Source organism: Odocoileus virginianus, chromosome 5 (genome assembly GCF_023699985.2).
Source record: "Odocoileus virginianus isolate 20LAN1187 ecotype Illinois chromosome 5, Ovbor_1.2, whole genome shotgun sequence".
Classification (NCBI taxonomy): domain Eukaryota; kingdom Metazoa; phylum Chordata; class Mammalia; order Artiodactyla; family Cervidae; genus Odocoileus; species Odocoileus virginianus.
Window position 1 is genome coordinate 59,617,389 of NC_069678.1, and position 21,761 is coordinate 59,639,149.

Consider the following 21,761-nt stretch of genomic DNA (forward strand, 5'->3'; position numbering starts at 1 on the left):
TCAAACTCATGTCCATCGAGTCGGTGATGCCATCCAATCATGTCATCTTCTTCGTCCCCTTCTCCTCCTGCCTTCAATCTTTGCCAGCATCAGAGTCTTTTCTAAGGAGTCAGCTCTTCGCATCAGATGATCAAAATATTGGAGTTTCAGCATCGGTCCTTCCAATGAATATTCAGGATTGATTGCCTTTAGGATATCAATGACTGTTTTGATCTCCTTGCAGTCCAAGGGACTCTCAAGAGTCTTCTCCAGCGCCACAGTTCAAAAGCATCAATTCTTCAGCATTCAATCTTCTTTATGGCCCAAGTCTCACATCTATACGTGACTGCTGGAAAAACCATAGCTTTGACTATTCAGACCTTTGTTGGCAGTCTCTACTTTTTAATATGCTGTCTAGGTTTTTCATTTCTTCCTTCTAAGGAAGTAGTTGCTGGTGTAAGGCAAATTGGTTTTGCTTTTCAAATTTTCTGGAATTTTTTTTCCCCAAATATTTTCTACCCTTCGTTGGTTAAATCCGTGAATGTGGAACCCATGAATGTGAAGAGCTGACTGTAGGATATTTCTGTAAGCTGTTCCACTTCAAGGTACAATGGACCCTTAACACAAGGGTTGGGGTGCTGACTCTGCACACGGCCAGAACTCCTTGTATAATTTATAGTTGACCCTCTGTATTTTTTATTCCACTGTATCCTGTTCTGCACTGTGAGTTCAATCCACCACAGATTGTGTGAAAAATATCTATGTATAAGTGAATCCACACAGTTCAAACCCATGATGTTAAAGGGTCAATTGTAATTGGTTAAAGAAAGAAATCAGTGAGATTGCTGAGGACTGGTAGTAAGAAAACTTGTGTTCTGCTTTAACTGCTCTTTACTCACTAGCAAGGAGACAACTCATGCTTCAGTTTCCTCATTTGTAAAATGATGCAAATTATAATATCAAATTTGTCTGATGTAAAGGTCAAACACACTTATGTATACTATAATAAATGGTAAGAAAATGTTAATTATCAATTTGAATAATCTTGCTAAGCAATTCTAGATTTCATTAAAATAATTGGATTATCTGCTAAATTCTGACTATTCTAAAATGGCATCAAAGTCCTAAGAATTTTAACAATATCAATTTAAGTTGGAATACCTTAAATTAAAAACTTACTTAAGAAAAAAAAAGAGAACTGATAACCCGTATTGCAAATGATTCCCTTAATAATGTGTTTCTAAGATTTTGACATAGAGGGCACCAAAAGAACTTTTTAACCTTATCTTTGGCTCTATGGCTCCCTCTACTTACTTGGTGGCCATTAATATTTACAATGTATGTCAAAGTGCTTTGAAAACATAAAATAATTCCAAGATGTTATATTATGTAAGAATGACATTAACAATGCTGTGATTACAATTAAGTCCTTCAGTTCTGAAAAGAACATTTTAAATCTAGTGTGTAAGCTACCCGCAGTACAGAGACATCTCAGGGTAAGGATGGGACTGGCATGGAGTATTATGACAATTACAATAGGTTCATTTTATTATTTACTTACAATTAAAAATAAAATCTTAGCCAAATAGACTTTATTTCTTAATTTAAATTTTTTTTTTTTTTTTTTGGTTGTGCTTGCAGCTTGTGGGATGTCAGTTTCCCAACCAGGTGAATTTATTGGCAATGAAAGAGCAGAGTCCTAGCCACCAGACTGGCAGGGAATTCCCTGGCTAAGCTTTTACAGAATAACATTTAAATGACTAGAAAATTAACCGAATAATATTAAGAGCAGGAAAATGTCTAAAAATAAACAATAGCTCAGCTAGGTTATACTGAGAAGAGAATTAAAAAATCCCATGTTGAAGTGTTTTAACTTTTTATGTTTGCTTTGCATTTAGTAAGTAATCAATCTTTATTGAATAATTTTATGTCTCCCTTAGGAGAATATATTTTATCAGAGTGGCCTAAATAGTGTACTGTAACTCTTAGTAAACTCTTTTTTAAAACAAGGACTAGGGGGATTATATGCTTGACAATCACCTGGGATATTTGTGACGAATGCTGACTCTTGACCCCATGCCCTCTACCTCAGATCATGGATTCAGACACTCTGGGAGCAACCATAGTGAACATGCATACTAAACAAGCACCCCCAGCTGGTTGTTATATCTTGAACTATTTGAGAACCATTACAGAAATTGTAGTCAGCCTTAACAAAATCAAAGTAAAATAGCAATTTAAATGTTATCACCTGCCCCAGTTGGTATGATGAACAGGGAAGCCTGGCGTGCTGCAGTCCATGGGGTTGCAAAGAGTTGGACACGACTGAGTGACTGAACTTAACTGACCCGCCCTAGAACAGTTTTGTTGATTTTGGTAGAAATCAGGGAGAAAAAAAAGATATGCTTAGAAGAGAGACAAAAGTCAAAAGAAAAGCCAAAGAGATTAAATATAGAAATACACTCACCTATTTCAGGAGTTTTATGGAAAAAGGGTGAACTCCAGGGCTGCCAGTACCTTTTACCTGTTTCTTGACATCTCACTTGAAATACATACATAGCATTTGGCTGCAAGTAGAATTCTGACTGTTGCTCGTATGTAAAATTGGTGTCAAATTCTTTAACCTAAAATGGATGAATAACCATAGTGAAATACCATAAAGAAATAATGCAGTAGGCTTTTAAAACAAACAATTATTAGCAGAAACATATTGTGGGGCACATATTATGTTCCAGACCCTTCTCAACCCTGGGAAAACAGAAATAGAATACTTTGTATAAAAGATAGTCAGAAATAATCAAATACATGTTATTTAACCTTAAAAGTCAAATACGCATTCCTTAGTGTTTGACAACTCTCTCAAGCTTTTAAATCTCAAGAAATTTCAATGTGTAATATACTCTTAATTTTGACCCAGCTGATTTTAATAGGATAGGAGGAGGGGGAGACCTGATAGCTACTGTTTGAATTCAGTCCTTCTTCCCTCCCCCATCTGTCTGTCCGTCCCTGTCTCTATGCAGTTGGGTGTTTAGATCAATAATTCTTTCTGAATGATGAAATAATTTCACTTGCTAATGATGACTTTTATAAAAAATTACCTACAAACTAAGCTGTTAAATTGGTGCTTATGCAGATCTATCCATTCTATAAGGATATATAGGAAAACAAAACAAAACATTTAAGATTGTTGAACTGTGAAAATCCAGTATAAGATATAAGCAAAAAAAATCCAATATAAGATAAGCAAAAAAAAAAAAGCTGAGGGATTAACTTAAAAGTCATGTTTCTGGGGCATTACAACCTGCTATAAAATATAATTAAAAAGGATCCCCAGACAAGCTGGTTCAGAAGGGAGAGAGAAACCAAGGACTTACACAGAACATTAGCATGTTGTAATAAGTGGATCTACTGATAAAAAAAAGAGGCACAATTGAAAGGTAAACATTAAAAAATTCTAGGAAAGCATTTATTTATTAACAGCAACTGGAAGAAAACAATGGCCATGAAAGAGAAAGTTAAAACTATCACAAAAATCACAAAAGTTTTTTTTGTGCTTGTGAAACAAACACACACATGCTGCTGCAGCTGCTAAGTCACTTCAGTCGTGTCCGACTCTGTGTGACCTCATAGACGGCAGCCTACCAGGCTCCCTTGTCCCTGGGATTCTCCAGGCAAGGATACTGGAGTGGGTTGCCACTTCCTTCTCCAGTGCATGAAAGTGAAAAGTGAAAGCGAGGCCGCTCAGTCGTGTCCTACTTTAAGCAACCCCATGGACTGCAGCCTACCAGGCTCCTCTGTCTTTGGGATTTTCCAGGCAAGAGTACTGGAGTGGGGTGCCATTGCCTTCTCCTAAACACACACATACACACACCAAAACAGGATATTCACACCATTTAGAGATTCTTCTGTTAAAACCCAATCTTAATATGTCTTAAAACTTGTAATACACTTAAATTGTAAAAGTTATATAAAGGTCTGTTTTGGGATATCATGTTCCCTGAAAGATATCATTCAGAGTTTCCATAAGCCATATTTTTATCCATGGCTCTTGAAATTTTCTGCTCGTTTAAATTTGAGTGGAGGCTCCTGGAGTCTCCTGAGATATGGGAGAGATTTTACTAGTGCCAAAACTTTAGCTTCCATATGCACTATTCTCCCGTATGTCTCTTGCCATTATGTTTATAGATAAGTCCTCTAAGAAGAGAAATACCCTAAAGTTACAGCCAGAATTCTAAAATAGAAAGAATTTTATGAAACTGTTAAAAGTTGTTTCTACTAAGAAGCAAACCAGGTGACTCTTTAGGGCCTTGCAAGCTCAATATGGCCCTTCAAAATAATACTTTCAGAGGCTAAAATAGGCATTGAGAGAGTTGGAGTTAATTGTGTTCCTATGGAGAGGGTATGATCTCAAGTGCCAGAAATATAACTTCATTTTTATAGCAGCTAATTTCTTTTTAGAGCCTCAGTTCTCAAGGTGGGAGGCCTGGGAACTTAATCTCCATCATTTTGAGGTACTGCTTTTCTTAGAGTTACACCTAAGTTTCTGGGAGCATCCTTGGGTGAAGGGAAGAATCGCACGCTATTCAGCATTCTATAGTCTAACTCCCTCTGACTCCCAGCCTGGAGCATGGCACAGGGTGAGGGGTCCTGCTCATCAAACATGAGTCTGAACATTTTTTGTTCTTCCCCCTTACCAACCCCTTTCCTCCTGTCTTGCTCAGAAGCTTTTTTTTTCCATATTTATTTATTTTCGGTTGTACTGGGTCTTCGCTCCTGTGTGGGCTTTTCTGTCGTTGGGGTGCGTGGGTGCTGCTGTCTAGTTGCAGCTTTCTCATTGCAGTGGCGTCTCTTGTTGCAAAGCGTGGGCTCTGGGACACGTGGGCTTCAGTAGTTGCAGTTCCTGGGTTCTAGAGCACAGGATCAGTAGTCGTGGCACACGGGCTTCGTTGCTCTGAGGCATGTGGGATCTTTTTGGAGCAGGGATTGAACCCAAGTCTCCTGCGTTGGCAGGTAGATTCTTTACCACTGAGCCACCAGGGAAGCCCTTGGAGCCTTTAGCCAGTGTTTGGTGTGAGAGGGAAAGGGGGTTGGGGATTGGGAAATCTAGTTGGGACTAATCATATGTTCTTTTTGCTTTTGGTTTTTTGAACTTTTTATTTTGTCTTGGGGTATAACTGATTAACAATAGTTATGATAGTTTCAGGTGGACAGCAAAGGGACTCAAGCATACATACACATGTATCCATTCTCCCCCAAGCTCCCCTCCCATCCAGGCTGCCACATAACATTGAGCAGGGTTCCATGTGCTATACAATAGGAACTTGTTAGCAAATCACATGTTCTTACAAGTTTTCTGTCCTATACCAGCACTTACACTTTTGAAATGCAAAGGCCAAGGATTTGACCCTTTGCTAGAATCTGCTAGTTGTTCTACTAGCCATTCCAAGAAAACAGTGGATGCTTGGTTTTGTGCAGCCTATGACTAAGAAGGGTTTTTACATTTTTTAAATGGGTGAAAGAAAGTCCAAAGAAGACTATTTCAATGATGCATGGAAATGATAGAACATTCAGTGTGCATAAGTAAATTTTACTGGTATGCAACAATATCCATTTATTTACATATTGTCTATGGCTGCTTTCATGCTATAAATACAGAATTGAATAGCTGAGAAAGAGATCTTATGGCCTGAAAAACCTAAATTGTTTACTATTTGGCCCTTGAATAAAGTTTGCCAGTACCCTGATCTAGCTTCATCAGAGACTTGAGTCACCATTAATTCATTTACTTGAACTTATAGTCAAGATTTCCCTACTTTACTGTCACTTCTGTTGGCACCATTAAAGGCAAATAATCATACTAATCGTTGATGTGTCCAAATATTATCTGTGTGAAGTAGACATTATAAATATCAATGTAAATACAAAAGTGCTTATGGAACAGCCCTGTCTTCCAGGAGCTCACAGTTAACAGATGAGGAAATGCACATGTAAACTGAGCAAATGCTCCTGAGATAGGATGCATAGGAGTGTGCAAGGATTGCCATTGAGAATTGTGAGCTCAAATTTTTATGCAAGTTAAGGTATCAGGAAGACAGCTGATGAAGATAACAGAAGTAGATATTCTCTCCATGGTGTCAGCCTTGCAGGTTCATCTGAAGGACTGGCTAATACCTTGTAATATGTATGCAGCTTAGCTAAAAACAGTTGAAAACACCCTCAATGCACTGATTTTGATTTTCAGGTGGGCAACTTTGGCTTAACCACACCTGCTACATGGCTCTCCTAGAGGTTAAAATTAAGAGTAGCAGTAACAGCCAGCATTTACTGAACATTAACTATATTCCAAGTTGTGGGCTAGCTTCTCTCATCATTTGATCATCCCCACAACCATATGGAGGAGGGCATGGCAATCCACTCCAGTATTCTTTCAGGAGAATCCCATGGAAAAAGGAGACTGGTGGGCTTTAGTCCATAGGGTTGCAAAGAGCTGGACATGACTAAAGTAACTCAGCATGCATGTTTGCATAGCATGCACAACCATATGAGGTGGGTGTTTATCTTATTCTTCTTTTAAGTGTGGCAATAATGAGACTCAGAGAAGCTAAGAAACTTGCTCAAGGTTGTACATCTAGAAAGTGTCATAACCAGGCTTTGAACTCTAGAGCCTGTGCACTTAGCCACAGGCTTTCTGTGTAACTGCCTACCACTTTGAAATAAAGCACTTCCTTCCAGCAATTACCTGGTGGAGGCAGAGCTGAGGTGGAAGGGCAAATCCATAGTCCTTTGTGTCTGCCTATTCTTCATGACTCTCATTTCCTGTCTCCTTACAGGGAGGTAACGATAACATTTTATGCATGATCCAGATGAAATTGATGGGTAACACGTGTGGAAAACAAAGCTTCATTCTGGCTGTTACCAACTGGACTTGGATCATCTCTGTGAGTAGTTACATTTGGAGGAATTATGGTAAAAAGGGTAGGATACAGATTTTGGACTGAAACTGGTTCCTTCATTTTCCAAAAATTTTTGTGTCCAAAGTAATGTAGGGTCTGTGAGAGGTACTTAGTTACTATACTAACACTATAAGCTTGGAGAACCTGGCTTAAGCTCTTTCAAGCCCTTTGTCTTCATTTCTGTGATGGAGCTGATACTACCTATCACTAAAGATTGTGATAGATTAAATGAGGTAACAAGTATTCTTTCAGCTCCTTCATCTGCCTGCTTCTGATAAAGAGAACATTTTGAGTTCAAATTTACCTCTAAGTTACCAAGTTTCACAGTGGCAAATATAACACCACCAGGGGGAGCAGAGAACAAGAGTTTCAACCAAAAAACACTTGGTTTCTGAAAATCTATTAGGAGATACTGATACTGTAACACCTTTCTATTTCTAAACATTCTTATAGCTTATTACTTCCTCCTACTTGTGCCAAATAAGGGAATTTCATATTCTTAATATCATCCTATGACCATGACACTACCTGTGTGTGTGTACTAAGTCACTTCAGTCATGTCCTACTCTTTGCGACCCTATGGACTGGACTGTAGCCCACCAGGCTCCTCTGTCCATGGGGATTCTCAGGCAAGAATACTGAAGAGGGTTGCCATGCCCTTCTCCAGGAGATCTTCCCGACCCAGGGATCGAACCCAGGCATCTTATTAGAGTAAAGCCTCATTCACTCAAAGTCTAAGATTAGAGTTTCATTTGGGCTGTTTTCTAATTTACCTAAATTCTACATATGCAAAAGATTGGCTATGAATTTTTTCATTTGCTCATCCCAGGCTTTATGCTTGGAGTTGCTGTGAATGCAAATGCCATAATTATTTAGTCAAGGGGTCCAGCGGGATCTTTATTTGGTTATTTATTAAGTGATGCAGAACATGGACTTGCATCTAAGTGTAATCGAAACAACTAAAAGGTCACATTTCTCATTTAAATGAAGAAGGGTAAATAAACAAGTTGGCATTGAGAATTTAAAGAGTAGTTGTTAGAGTGTGTGGTAAAGTTAGTATAATTTCACCCTCATTTTTTTGACACTGCCTAAACATACTGCTTTCTATAGCAAAGCAAAAGTTCATTCATGTTCAGAAGATGAAGGCTTTGGAGTCATGCTAATCATCAGAGAATAAATGTGTATCATTTCACTTAACTCCCTGAAAACTGACAAATTAATACATGATACATAACTCATAATTAAGCAAAGCCATAAACTCCATTCCCTAATTATTTTGACTAAACTGGCAGCTACAGTCCATGGGGTTGCAAAGAGTCTGCCACGACTGAGCGCACACACACACACACACACATGTCAGTTTATTGTACATGAAAGTAATAAAATGGCATTTCTTTTCAAATACACCAAAATTGGTACTTTTTCCTCAGTCAGATTACTGTTCCCCTTTTAGTTCAAAATACTGAGCTTTTATTATAGTGTTCACAGGTGCTGCCATGTGATGCAGTTTTTATTAATGAAACTTGCACCTGTGCTTCTCCTAAGACACTAACTTGCTAACTTACTGTTGGTGTTTAAGGATGGTTGATTTGCCTGGACATTCACTTTTTTTTTACCTTATCCTCATTTAAAACTAATATAGTAATAAATCTTACATCTTGAATTGTGCATATTTTCATTTAAAAAGAGATACCCATAAATCTGAAGATCTTTTTGAACAAATTTTATTTCCCTGAATGCCTGGTAAATTTCAGCATAGAACACTTACATTTATATTCATAATCACTGATATAAATTTCACCCTGAGACACTGAATTATAAGGAGCTAAATATATGAATCCCTCCTAGTTGGACATTTGCCTATTTACTAGTTTACAAAAGGCAAGGGACCTTTTCAAGAAATTCACCTCTTTATTTGGAAGCATCATTATTAAAACTAGAGTAGGTTGAATATCACACTAACAGTCAGATAAAAACATGTAAAATAGATCATTATACATCCACTGTGGTCATTGACTTGGTTAGCTTTTCTTTTACTCACTTACATGTAGAAGGAAAGTAAATTTAGCTTACGTTCCAAGTTTCGTTTGTTGTAGCTTTGTATCTCATTTCACAGGAAACTTTTTCAATTGATGTTTGACTATTCCAGTGGATTACAGTCTTGGACACTGTAGTATTTATATCCACAGCCCTGGAAATAATGGATGCAGAAGGTATCACTAGAAAAAAACATAAACATAAATCCAGTAACTTAAAACTTGCCTAGGAAGAAATTGGTATTTTTTCATCAATATTTAGACATGTTAAAACTCAAAGTGCTAAACAAAAAAAAACCTCATGATCTAATTAATAATTAATGAAATTTTTCTTGTTTTCTAATTTATTATGTAGGAGAAAACTGCTGTTATTCATTAAAATTCCATTCCACCCGTTCTCCATTTCTTTTAAATGGAACTTTAACAGTCTTGTCTTTTCCCACCTCATGCTGCTTTATATTCCTAACTCATGAAATCTGAAGCCTGGCCTATTAACAGAAGAATATAAAAAAGAGGTAAAGAAGATATCTCTTCTTTCCTGTGTATGTTTAGGGAGAAATTATGTTTTACATCTAAAAGTTAGTTCAGAGAATCTGATTCGGCAAAATGTTGAGTTGAGATCTTTCACAATCCTATTATTGCTCTCCTGTGTCATAGGGAAACTTGTACAAATATTTGCTCACTTGTTTTGTTAGCTATTAAAGTAAATCTGTCCTTGAAAGTATGACTTGAACAAAGTGTCTCACAAGACTCCAAGAATTTATAAATTATTGCTGTGTTGTGTGATTATGATTTTCAAAGAAAAAGAAAGTGAAGTTGCTCAGTCATGTCCAACTCTTTGCGACCCATGGACTGCAGCCTGCCAGACTCCTCTGTCCATGGGTTTTCCAGGTAAGAGTACTGGAGTGGGTTACCATTTCCTTCTCCAGGGGATCTTCCTGACCCAGGGATCAAACCCAGGTCTCCTGCATTGCAGGCAGATGCTTTACCCTCTGAGCCACCAGGGAAGATCAAAAGGAAACTAAAATTTTCCTTTGATTTTCAAAAGGAAACTGAAACTCTGATTGTTGATCTTACTATTTTTCATACTAGGAGTCATGGTGTACCTGGAATCTCTGTATTTCTAACCTGCAAATTGTTGTAAATTTGTTCTGTCTGAATAGAATACAGTCATTGGCATTTCCCATTTCTCCTATATGCATAAAAGAACAATGAGAACCTGTGACTTTGTTAGATGTATTTATTTTGGGATTGGCTAAAAAGTTCGTTCAGGGTTTTCTGTATGATGGTACGAACTTTTTGGCCAATCCAATATTGATTTAACAGATCGGTGTGCTTTTAGGGGCCATTATTACAATTTAATATTCCCTATGAATTCATTTCCTTTTATTCTAAGTTATAAAGTATTCTTTGGGAAAATTATTGTTTTATTTTCAATGAATAATATTACATAGTTATGTGCACAGATACATTATTTATAGAAAAACAGAAAAATTAAAGATTTGCTTTCTAGAAACACTGGCCTAAAATAAAATCCTTGGGCTTAACCTAGCATGGTGATTTAGTCACTCAGTCATGTCTGACTCTTTGTGACCCCATGGACCATAGCCCACCAGGCTTCTCTATCCATGGAATTCTCCAGGCAAGAACACTAGAGTGGGTTGCCATTTCCTTCTCCATAACCTAGCATAGAATATAAATAATAGTAGTAGAATTAATCTAATTAAAGAGCTTACAGTGCTAAACTTTTATCATCTGAATTCCATAGTTGATTTCCTTTTTCTATTTTAAGCTCCTTGTAATAAGAATCAGAATTCAGAGATTTCTAGAGTCAGGTAAGTGGATCTCTAGGGCTCTTAAACCATTTGCGAATACTTCAGCCCACCTCAAGGCTATAAATTATGCCTCCACTCCTGTCTCCCATCTCTGAATGTAGCCTACTACAAATATAATAACGCAAAGATTGTGAGATCCTTTTCCAGAAAGGAATATTCTGGGGAGGAAGAAAAACTCTTCTTAGTCCTATGAGAAATGCAGATAGAACAGTAAGTGTGGTTAAGATAGAGGCTTAGCACAGAGCAGATCAATACAATAGAGATCTAAGGCTTCAGGTTTGCATGAGCTTATATTTTTCAAGTAATTATATAATATGTACTTGACCATTAGTTTGTTATACAAGACTCAAAATGTTGAATTTTTTCTCTCATTGCTTACGTTTCAAACATTTCCATCCGTTCTTACATTAAGCATTCCTTTCACATGTCATTTTGGCAGTGTTTCTACACTGTTAACTCAGTCCTGCCTTTCAACATATCTCCCTAATTTAATTAAAGCCCAATCCCATAGCTGTTGTGTGGAAATTACTCCCAGGAGAGTCCTCTGCTTCAGTTTCATAGAACAGTTAATTTATGTAATTTGTAGAGTCTCATTCTTAAAGTGCCATAAATCAATATAGCACATCCAGTAAGAATCTAAGGGCTCTGTTGGGAGGGGCCTCCTACATTGTCAACCTGTGTTTTTCAATTTGAGTTTCTTAGAATCCATTTTGGGAGACTGAGAAAGGAGGAGGAGGAGGTGCAAACAAGAGCCAAACAAGAGGCTCCCTGGTTTAGTGTGAAAAGATTTGAAGGTGACAGTCAGAGGAGATTTTGGAAGGCGGGGGTGATGGTTAACTACAGCAAGTCAGTAAGTCTGAGATGAAATCTGGCTCTCCTTACTCGCTATGTGCTTTGAGGAACTTATTTTATCTCTTTCTTTATCTAAAAAATGGGCATAATGGTATCATATATGATTATTTCCAGAATTAAGTGTAATATGCATGTTAATTGCCTGGAACACTATAGGTGTTTAGTAAATGGATACACTAAGATTGTAACAACAATGATAATAATACCAGTAATACTACTAATATTAATCTAATTCCTAATAATGAATACTGCCAAAATGATACTGAACATGATAACTCTTAACCATTATTAATCCATTGAGAGGAACCTGTTTTTAGGGCTTCCCAGGTAGCTCAGTGGGTAAAGAATCTATTTGCAATGCAGGAGATGCAAGAGATATGGGTTTGATTCCTGGGATGCAAAGATACCCTGGAGGAGGGCATGGCACCCCAGTATTCTAGCCTGGAGAATCTCCTGGATGGAGGAGCCTGGCAGGCTACAGTCCAAAGGGTCACAAAGAGTCGGACACAACTGAAGCAACTGAGCTTGCACATACTATGTATCCTACCTCAAAATGGAAACTTACAAAAACATGCAGATCACGGTCCAGAGAACTGTAACTCCAAGAATATACAATACAGTGGAGTTACTATTCATCTCCACAGTTAGCAGTGTTTGCTTTCGAAGCCAGTATTCATAGCCTAAGGACAGCTTTTTAGACCAATCCTATTGTGATAGTTGAGACATTGAGATATTACTTCCAACAGAAGACCACAGTAGTCCCCAAAGGATACTCATGCTGTATCCTGAGAGGCGTCACATCCCCTAAATCGTTAATCAGCAGGAAAGTTGTCACACACATTGCAATGTGCTTTTAAACAAAGACTGAGGATAGGAGTTAAGGTTCCTGGAACTAGAGGCTTCCTAGTTCTGCAGCCTCAACTTGCCTTATGCCACCTCAGCGTGGTTTCCTCATGTATAAATTACATTATCTTCTACAAAATAGGGTTGTCATAAGGATTAAATAAGATAATGTATGTAAAAGCAGTTAGTGCTGAAGAAGTGTGCCATAAGTGTTTGCTACTGAAATTATCTTTAATAATGAAAACAGGGATAATTGGCTCTAGAATCTGCAACGAGAAGGTGATTCACACTTGGTGCTCTCTGGCTGAACTCTGGCTTTAGGATTAGAATGTGGATGTAAAGGGCTCAAGGGCAATTACTTTTTGGAATTTATCTTAAGGAGAAAAACAACTGCTATGTTAAAATACAGCCTAAAGGTCGTCCATGGCAGTATAGTTTATGATGGTGAAAAACTGAGAACAATAATAAGGGATAATTAAAGATTTTAATTAAAAGTAAGCTTGTAGATTGAATTAATAGAAATATTTATTCTATATTGTAATTTTTTAAAAAGGCAAGTTCTAAAATACCTGAAGCAAAAAATATTAACATTTTAATCTGACTGGTATACATAGAGATGTCTACATAATTCTCCACAATTTTCTGTTTTTTGTAGGACTTTTCAAACAAAAACATAACTTTAAAAATAGTGTATATAGCAGTATACTGTAATTCTCACAACGTAAGATTCATCACACTTTATTATAATCTTTATTCATTTCCATCATCCCCAGTAGATTGCAAGCAAGTACCTTCCTTGTCTGTCTTATTCTCCCTAGCCCTTAGAACTATGCTTGAACGTAAGAAATTCTCAGTAAATATTGTGAAAAGACACACTCATGTAGAAATAAGACTGGAAGGATATATAAAACAAAGGCAGCCTCACTTATCTTTGACTTGTCTCAGGCAGCAGGTTATGGGTAATGCTTATTTTCTTTATCATGATATTTTGGGAACTTTAGGGGAACTCCTTTCAGATCTCGACTTCATTTGATTAGGTCAGCACAAATTAGTTGTTTATTTGTAAAAATATTACAGAATTTTTTATTCTTTACCTATATCATCCAAATGAATTTGCAGTTGTTTCGACTTCTCCATGCCCAGTGCATTTGAAGCTTGGACCCAAACCAAATACTTCTTGCCCTTTTGCATTGAATCAGTGGAGATGTTAATGTAACTTGAAGTGAGATATTCTTGCTCTTCTCCTGTCTCTAAACTTAAAAAAAAAAAGAAAGATTATGATCACCAGTTACGTTGAATTAATTATTCCTCAATTTTTGATGCTGTCTTTTTAGCTTGCTTGCAGAATGCACTTTCACTTTAAAATGAATCAAAATTTGTTTCAATTTTGAAAACATAATCAAGACCATCCAGGGTTACAGTGTGACTTTCATGGGCCCAAAGCACCTTTACCTTCATAAACCCCTTTTGCAAGTAAGATTTACAAGTTTGTATATGTGTAGGTATGTTTTTACATATATATGTAATATATATATATATATATATATATATATAATGTTTATGTTTATATATATATATATTGTGTATATGTATATGCAAGCTACAGCCCATGGGGTCACAAAAAGTCATGACTGAGCAACTGAGCATGCATGAGCACTTTTATGTATATACATTCATATAGATAATGTTTTACAACTGTTGATATAAAAGTATATTAATGTCACACATTGAAACACTGTCTTTGACCTAATGGTTCATTTTTTTCTTGAGATTTCAAGTTAAATGAAACATTTTCATAGACTTCTGAAGGTATGGCAGGCTCTGGGTGTGCCTATTGTGCCTCTTTGGGGAAGTCAGTCCTGGACATAGTTTGAACTAAGTGAGCTCCCTCTTGGAAGGGGCATTGCATAGGAGTGCCATGCAAAGGCTTTGTAATAAGGAATGCTAACTTTTGTGTTAAATAAGTATTCAAATGTGAAAATAAGAGAATGGCAACTGTGTAAGTAGTAAGTAGGGCATCTTTGAATATTTTTCAGTTAGAGAAAACCACATACATGCTCTTAATTGGTTTGTGGCTAATTCTTTCATCACACATATTGAGACCACAAGTCAAAATGGAAATGTTTTCTCAGACCGACATTAACTATAGCTACTAGGTAATTTAATTCTTCTTTTAAAGTCTACCCTCATATTAGCACCTAGACCACAAAGCACTATTTTAGATGAAAAATCCAATCAAAATGACTGACTAAACTTTAGGACAATTTTTGCATACAACTGTACAGTACAAAGTTTCAAAATGTCTTCTGGTTTTTTCCTGTGCTAATTAACATGTATAACAAATTATTTGTTGAAGGGGAATTAGTATGATTTATATTTTTCTGACATTTCCATTGCACCTAGTCCTAGTTGCAGTTAATAGATTTTCTGTAAACACTGCTAATTTATGGTGATAATGATAAATAGTATCTTTTAAAATTTAATCATTCATTCAACAGTTATTTAACATTTAACACCCACTGTATTCTAAGCACTACTTTAGACACTGGAGCTACCATAATAAACAGAAAAGATAAAGTCACAACCTTTGTAGAGCACACAAATACATATATAATATGTCTTGTGTTGATAAACATTCAGAAGGAAAAAGGAAGGGGGTTAGGAAATGCTAGGAGTAGGGGTGAGTGGGGATTTTTTTAGGGAGGAAGATAAGGGAAGACAAGTCTGAGAATCTGAGAAGGTAGTGCTGGAGCAGTACAGAATCAAGAACTATGCCTTTCTGGAGGAAGCGCATTGTAGGTGATGTGCAAAGGTCCTGAGGCAGGTCCTTGTCTGTCCTGTTCAAGAACAGTAAGGAGGTCATTAAGGTTTGGTAGACTGAAGGAGATGGGAAGGGATGAGATGAGAGCAGAGAGTCCTAGATGAGAGGAGATTTATCAGGCCCTGTAACATCACATAGGGCCATGGAAGGATCTCTGAGTGAAACGGGAGACTGAACAGAGGAGTAACATCTGATATGTGTGTGTGAAAAGGATTACTCTGACTATTTGTGAATAATAGGCTGTAGCAAGGCAAAGGTGGAGGCTAGAGCACTAACCCAGGTGAGTTTACTAACCCAGGTGAGAGATGACGTGGCTTGGACCAGACAGTGAAAAGATGTTAGTTTTTTAAAGATAGATGTGATAAGTTTTTCTGTCAGTTGAATGGGGGCATAGTAGAAAGAAATCCAGGAGGACGCCAGTGATTTTAACTTGAATATTGCAAAGGATGGAGTTGCCACTTACTGAGATAGGGCACATGAGCCTGAGGAGAGGGAACTTAGTATTTGGTTTTGAAAATATTAGCTTTTGGACATTAAGAGGAAGCATTGAGTATGAAGTTAGGTAAAATTTGGCTGCAGTTCAAGAGAGATATAGAAATATGGACTGGAGATACAGATTAGGGAGTTTTACACCATAAATTTGGTCAAGATCTTTTAGATAATGAATGTAGATGAATATAATAAGAGGTCCTAGGACAGAGGTCTGGATCATGATTCAGTTCAGTTTAGTTGCTCAGTCATGTCCGACTATTTGCAACCCTATGAACTGCAGCACGCCAGGCCTCCCTGTCCATTACCAACTCCCGGAGTCCACCCAAACCCATGTCCATCCAGTCGGTGATGCCATCCAACCACCTCATCCTCTGTCATCCCCTTCTCCTCCTGCCCCCAATCCCTCCCCGCATCATGGTCTTTTCAAATGAGTCAGCTCTTCGCATCAGGTGGCCAAAGTATTCGAGTTTCAGCTTCAACATCAGTCCTTCCAATGAACACCCAGGACTGATCTCCTTTAGGATGGACTGGGTTGGATCTCCTTGCAGTCCAAGGGACTCTCAAGAGTCTTCTCCAACACCACAGTTCAAAAGCATCAATTTTTTGGTGCTCAGCTTTCTTCGCCGTCCAACTCTCACATCCATACATGACTACTGGAAAAACCATAGCCTTGACTAGATGGACCTTTGTTGACAAAGTAATGTCTCTACTTTTTTAATATGCTGTCTAGGTTGGTCATAACTTTCCTTCCAAGGAGTAAGCGTGTTTTAATTTCATGGCTGCAATCACCATCTGCAGTGATTTTGGAGCCCAGAAAAATAAAGTCAGCCACTGTTTCCACTGTTTCCCCATCTATTTGCCATGAAGTGATGGGACCGGATGCCATGATCTTAGTTTTCTGAATGTTGAGCTTTAAGCCAGCTTTTTCACTCTCCTCTCTCACTTTCAACAAGAGGCTTTTAGTTCTTCTTCACTTTCTGCCATAAGGGTGGTGTCATCTGCATATCTGAGGGTATTGATATTACTTTACTAGAATAAAGGAGAATTGGCAAAAGAAACTGAGAAAAAGCATCCAGGAAGAACCAAAAGAGAGTGCTGTCCTGGAAGATGAAAGAAGGAAGTAAAAAGTTAAGTTAAATGTTCCTGATAATAAATCTACCCTTCCTGAAAAGGAAGGTAGGAACTGAGAATAAACTGTTGCATCTGGCAATGTGGATGTCATTAGCAACACTGATAAGACCTGGAGGTGGGGGGCAAAAGCTTGACAAGATTAAAGAGAGGATGAAAAGAGAGAAAGTAGAGGCAGAAAGTATGAACAGCTCTTTTTGAAGAGTTTGCCATATAAAGGAGCAGAAAGATAAATTAGTGGAAGTGGGGGGCCTAGGGAAGGTAGATGCTACAGCATTTTGAAAGCTGATGAGGAGATCCAATAAAGATAGAAAAGGTGATGATACAGAAAAAAGGAAGGAATATTGTTGGAGCAATGTCCTCTAGCAGGCAGACAGAGAAAGATCTAGTCTATAGTAGAGAGCTGGCCTCAGGTAGTGGTAGTTCATCCACAGTAATAGAAGGGAAGACCAAGTGTGGGTTCAGATGTCAGTGTGTTGGCAGATGAGAGAGGTTGTGGTATTTCTTATTACTCTTATTTTCTCAATGAAATAGGAAGTTAGTCATCAACAGAGAGTGAGAAGGGGGAGAAGATGTTGGAAACCAAAGATGAAGCAGTAACAAGATAATGGCCTGGTCAGTGGGGGAGTGACTTGACCAGTGAAGTGCCACAGGACTCCTGGGTAGCTATCTGGGCTCAGTTGAAGTGAGTGATCATGAATATAAAGTAATATCAGTCAGTAAGTTTGTACTTGTCCCCAGCACAGTTAGCTCTCCAAGCACTGGTGTAGAACCAGTGAGGGGATGGATTTTAGCATATGAACTGATTTTTAAGTCCTAAAAGAACTCAGTAGAAATATAACATCACAGCCTTAAATATATTTGGAATTATATCTAAGAATTCTGTCTGGCTATTATGAAAATGAATATAGTGAGAAACATGTGGCAAAAGCAAGCAGGTCTTTTAAAGTAGAAGAGTAACAATTGATTTTAGGGGTCTTATTAAAACTAAAAGACCCTATTGGTCTAGCATGGTACCTGAAAATATACTATTGGTGTTTATTCTAAATAGTTTATGAACTTATCATGCACAGAGATGTTGTCTATTTTTTAAAAGTTTTCTAGCATTTAACATAGTTCTGAGAAGACATGAAATTCTAAATAAATATTTGTTAAATTGACTTGAGTAAAATAGAATGAAGGGCCATCATGCACTCATTTTCATTCAAGTATTTACGGAGTACCATGCCAGATATTGCGAGTGCTTCCATGATAAAGAACATATTTACATGAAGCTGTTGAGGGTAACAGGACAACAGTAAGTAGATGCTTAATAGCAGAGGTTGTTTTTTTCTTATCGCCACCCATTGGTGCAATACTTAGCAAAATACAAAGGGGTTGAGAAGGTTACGTGAAAGGTCATGCTGGTGGGGTCACCACAGAAGTCCTGTGCAGAAAGAAGATTCTTGAAACAACACAGACACAATTCCCCTGCTTTACAACTTCAACCCCATACCATCTGGAGGCCCTGATGGACCCAGTGCTCCCATGGAGGGAATGCCATCTTTCGGCCACTGTGGGAACAAGTAGGTGGGCTGAGGTGAAATGCCTCTCTCTGTACATGATTTTACTGGCAAAGAGAACCACAGGAGTTGGAAGTGAAACTGCAAATGCTGATATCTACGCAACAGCCAAAGTAGAAAAGTAGAACTCAGGGTTCTGAGTTCTCAGGGTATTAAAAAGAAAAACCTTTTAAAATCTGATACTACCTCAACCAGAAAATTCATTATAAGTCACCTTTTTCCTAGGGGGGAAAGGTCTTAATCATTAGTTAGAAATGGATTTCTGTAATTTTTCTTAATCCATGGATGTATTTTTAATTAATTGTAAGATGAACAGATGTCTATTTTCTTTTCCAAACTGTCTGTGGTTACAGGAGCTCATTCTTTGAATTTGCCAGAGGAATACATTCATTTTTATGCTATCACTTCACATCCTTTATGTCCTTTTAAGATACAATAAAATTCCACTAATCTGGACTTAATCTATTTAGAATTTGGGTTAGATTTGCCTAAGCTTGGCTATAATTTACTCTCAGTTTCAGAAAAGACAGTGAAAAGATACCTTTTTAATATATAGGACCTTGTGTTATTATTATTCAACTTGATTGTGAAGGGAAGATACAGAAAATGTCCATTTCTAGTTATCAGAATGATCATGTAACACGTGTTTATTGAGCACTTTCTAGATGCCAGGACTCATCCTAGGCTAAAGAAATATAGCAGTAAACAAAGCAAGCAAAAATTCTTGCCCACATTGATTTTACATTTCTAGTTTGAATGACTTAAAAATGAGTGACTTTACTATTGATGTATGTACACCAGCTTGAAAATTAGTGTTACTTATTAGACCACATTTGACATTCTTTCTAGATAGTCATCTGTCTAAAGTTATTGCTACTTGAAAAGAAAGTAAATAAAGTTATTGCTTACAATAGCCTGTAAATGATCATTTTTGTGGCTTTACATTCATCTTCTCTCCCAAGTCAGTCAGGTTTTGATTTTAGAATGAATCAAAGAAGTCTAGAGAGTCAGTCTTGAGTTTCACCATGATGTTCTAACACTCTAACATCATCTTTTTGTCAGTTTCTAAGCATTTCCTATTTGTGAGCATTTTCTTATAATTTGCTTTCTTATAAGTTTTATACTACTTAGTTTTGTATTACTTATACTCACTTCTCAGGAGGCTAGGGCTTAGCAAAACTAAACAAATTTTCCAAGGTTACTCAGGTAGCAACTGTGGCAGATACTGTTAGATTACTGAACTGCATCCACCGTACTCCTTTCCTGGGTTCCCATCCAGATAGAGTAGATGTGTAATTCAATTCTGGCCAATGAGATGAAGTAGAAGTCCATGGGAGAATTTCCTTTTCCCTTCACTACTTTCCTGCCTGAAACTTGGATGAGAAGCCTGGATATGCAGTACCCGAGGACTAGGGTCAGTGCTCTAAAGACTGCAAAGAAGAAAGGTAGAGAGAGCCTGGGTCCTTGGAGTACAATTGAATTAACACACTCGCTCTGCACTACCTACCACCATGGCTTGATATAAATAAAGCCTTGTCTGTTTAGGTCACTGCACTTGGGTTTTCAGATACTTGTACCATTAAAGTCTTCTAACTGATAAGTCTGCGAACAAGAAATCAAACATTTAAGTCTAAAGTTCATGCTCTTTCCAATGGATGTTTCTGACAGTTTACTCTTTAATAAACCTAGACTTCAGACTTTCAAAGTGACTTTTTGAGTACCGAGAACAATTTCAGTGCTCATAACTACTGTAAGTAACCCTCACTTGATAAAGTAGATATGTCCCTCAAAAACCACCATGTATAAGTAATTTAGACATATATAATTGTCAATGCATTAATGGCTTTTAAAGAGATGTATAATAATCTTATAAAATTGTGGGAACATTTTTATGATACTAAATAGGAAATTATGGGTGGTCGACAAGTGTTTTTTAAGAAACATATTTTTTCAAATTGTGTTAATGTCTGTTTCAAGTTTACAACACAGTCTCATTGCCAGGAATCTGAGAAGGCATATTAGCAAGATTTGAGAGAAGTAACCCGTACTCACTATGGTGACAATAATCAACAAGATAATAGCAAATATTGACAAGAATGTGGGGAGGTTGGAATCCTTAATGGGAGTGTAATGGTGTGGCTTCTTTTTTTAAATTATTTTTAAAATTAACTAGTTTATTTTATTTTTTATTTTTAAATTTTTTTTAGTTTTTCTTTTCCTTTTTTCATTTATTTTTATTAGTTGGAGGCTAATTACTTCACAACATTGCAGTGGGTTTTGTCATACATTGACATGAATCAGCCATGGAGTTACATGTATTCCCCATCCCGATCCCCCCTCCCACCTCCCTCTCCACCCGATTCCTCTGGGTCTTCCCAGTGCACCAAGCCTGAGCACTTGTCTCATGCATCCCACCTGGGCTGGTGATCTGTTTCACTATAGATAATATACATGCTGTTCTCTCGAAACATCCCACCCTCGCCTTCTCCCACAGAGTCCTGAAGTCTGTTCTGTACATCTGTGTCTCTTTTTCTGTTGTGCATATAGGGTTATCATTACCATCTTTCTAAATTCCATATATATGTGTTAGTATGCTGTAATGTTCTTTATCTTTCTGGCTTACTTCACTCTGTATAATAGGCTCCAGTTTCATCCATCTCATTAGAACTGATTCAAATGAATTCTTTTTAATGGCTGAGTAATATTCCATGGTGTATATGTACCACAGCTTCCTTATCCATTCGTCTGCTGATGGGCATCTAGGTTGCTTCCATGTCCTGGCTATTATAAACAGTGCTGCAATGAACATTGGGGTGCACGTGTCTCTTTCAGATCTGGTTTCCTCAGTGTGTATGCCCAGAAGTGGGATATCTGGGTCATATGGCAGTTCTATTTCCAGTTTTTTAAGGAATCTCCACACTGCTTTCCATAGTGGCTGTACTAGTTTGCATTCCCACCAACAGTGTAAGAGGGTTCCCTTTTCTCCACACCCTCTCCAGCATTTATTGCTTGTAGACCTTTGGATAGCAGCCATCCTGACTGGCGTGTAATGGTACCTCATTGTGGTTTTGATTTGCATTTCTCTGATAATGAGTGATGTTGAGCATCTTTTCATGTGTTTGTTAGCCATCTGTATGTCTTCTTTGGAGAAATGTCTGTTTAGTTCTTTGGCCCATTTTTTTGATTGGGTCATTTATTTTTCTGGAGTTGAGCTGGAGGAGTTGCTTGTATATTTTTGAGATTAGTCCTTTGTCTGTTGC

At 37.5% G+C, this 21,761-nt stretch overlaps 2 protein-coding genes across 7 annotated transcripts in view; one reads left to right on the forward strand and one right to left on the reverse strand.

The window, feature by feature from the left end:
* Positions 1-21,761, reverse strand: part of IL23R (interleukin 23 receptor) — a 71,809-nt gene that overhangs the window by 26,151 nt on the left and 23,897 nt on the right. Inside the window, exons 5-7 of the mRNA XM_070467974.1 lie at positions 13,593-13,753; positions 9,006-9,151; positions 2,447-2,603 (exon numbers count right to left, since the gene is read on the reverse strand). Of these exons, the coding sequence (XP_070324075.1) occupies positions 2,447-2,603; positions 9,006-9,151; positions 13,593-13,753 (464 nt within the window). The remainder of the gene's footprint in view (positions 1-2,446; positions 2,604-9,005; positions 9,152-13,592; positions 13,754-21,761) is intronic.
* Positions 9,689-21,761, forward strand: part of C5H1orf141 (chromosome 5 C1orf141 homolog) — a 116,138-nt gene continuing 104,065 nt past the window's right edge. For all 6 annotated transcript variants that reach the window (XM_070467978.1, XM_070467981.1, XM_070467980.1 and 3 more), the window contains exon 1: positions 9,689-9,859. The gene's annotated coding sequence lies outside the window, so the exon portion shown is untranslated. The remainder of the gene's footprint in view (positions 9,860-21,761) is intronic.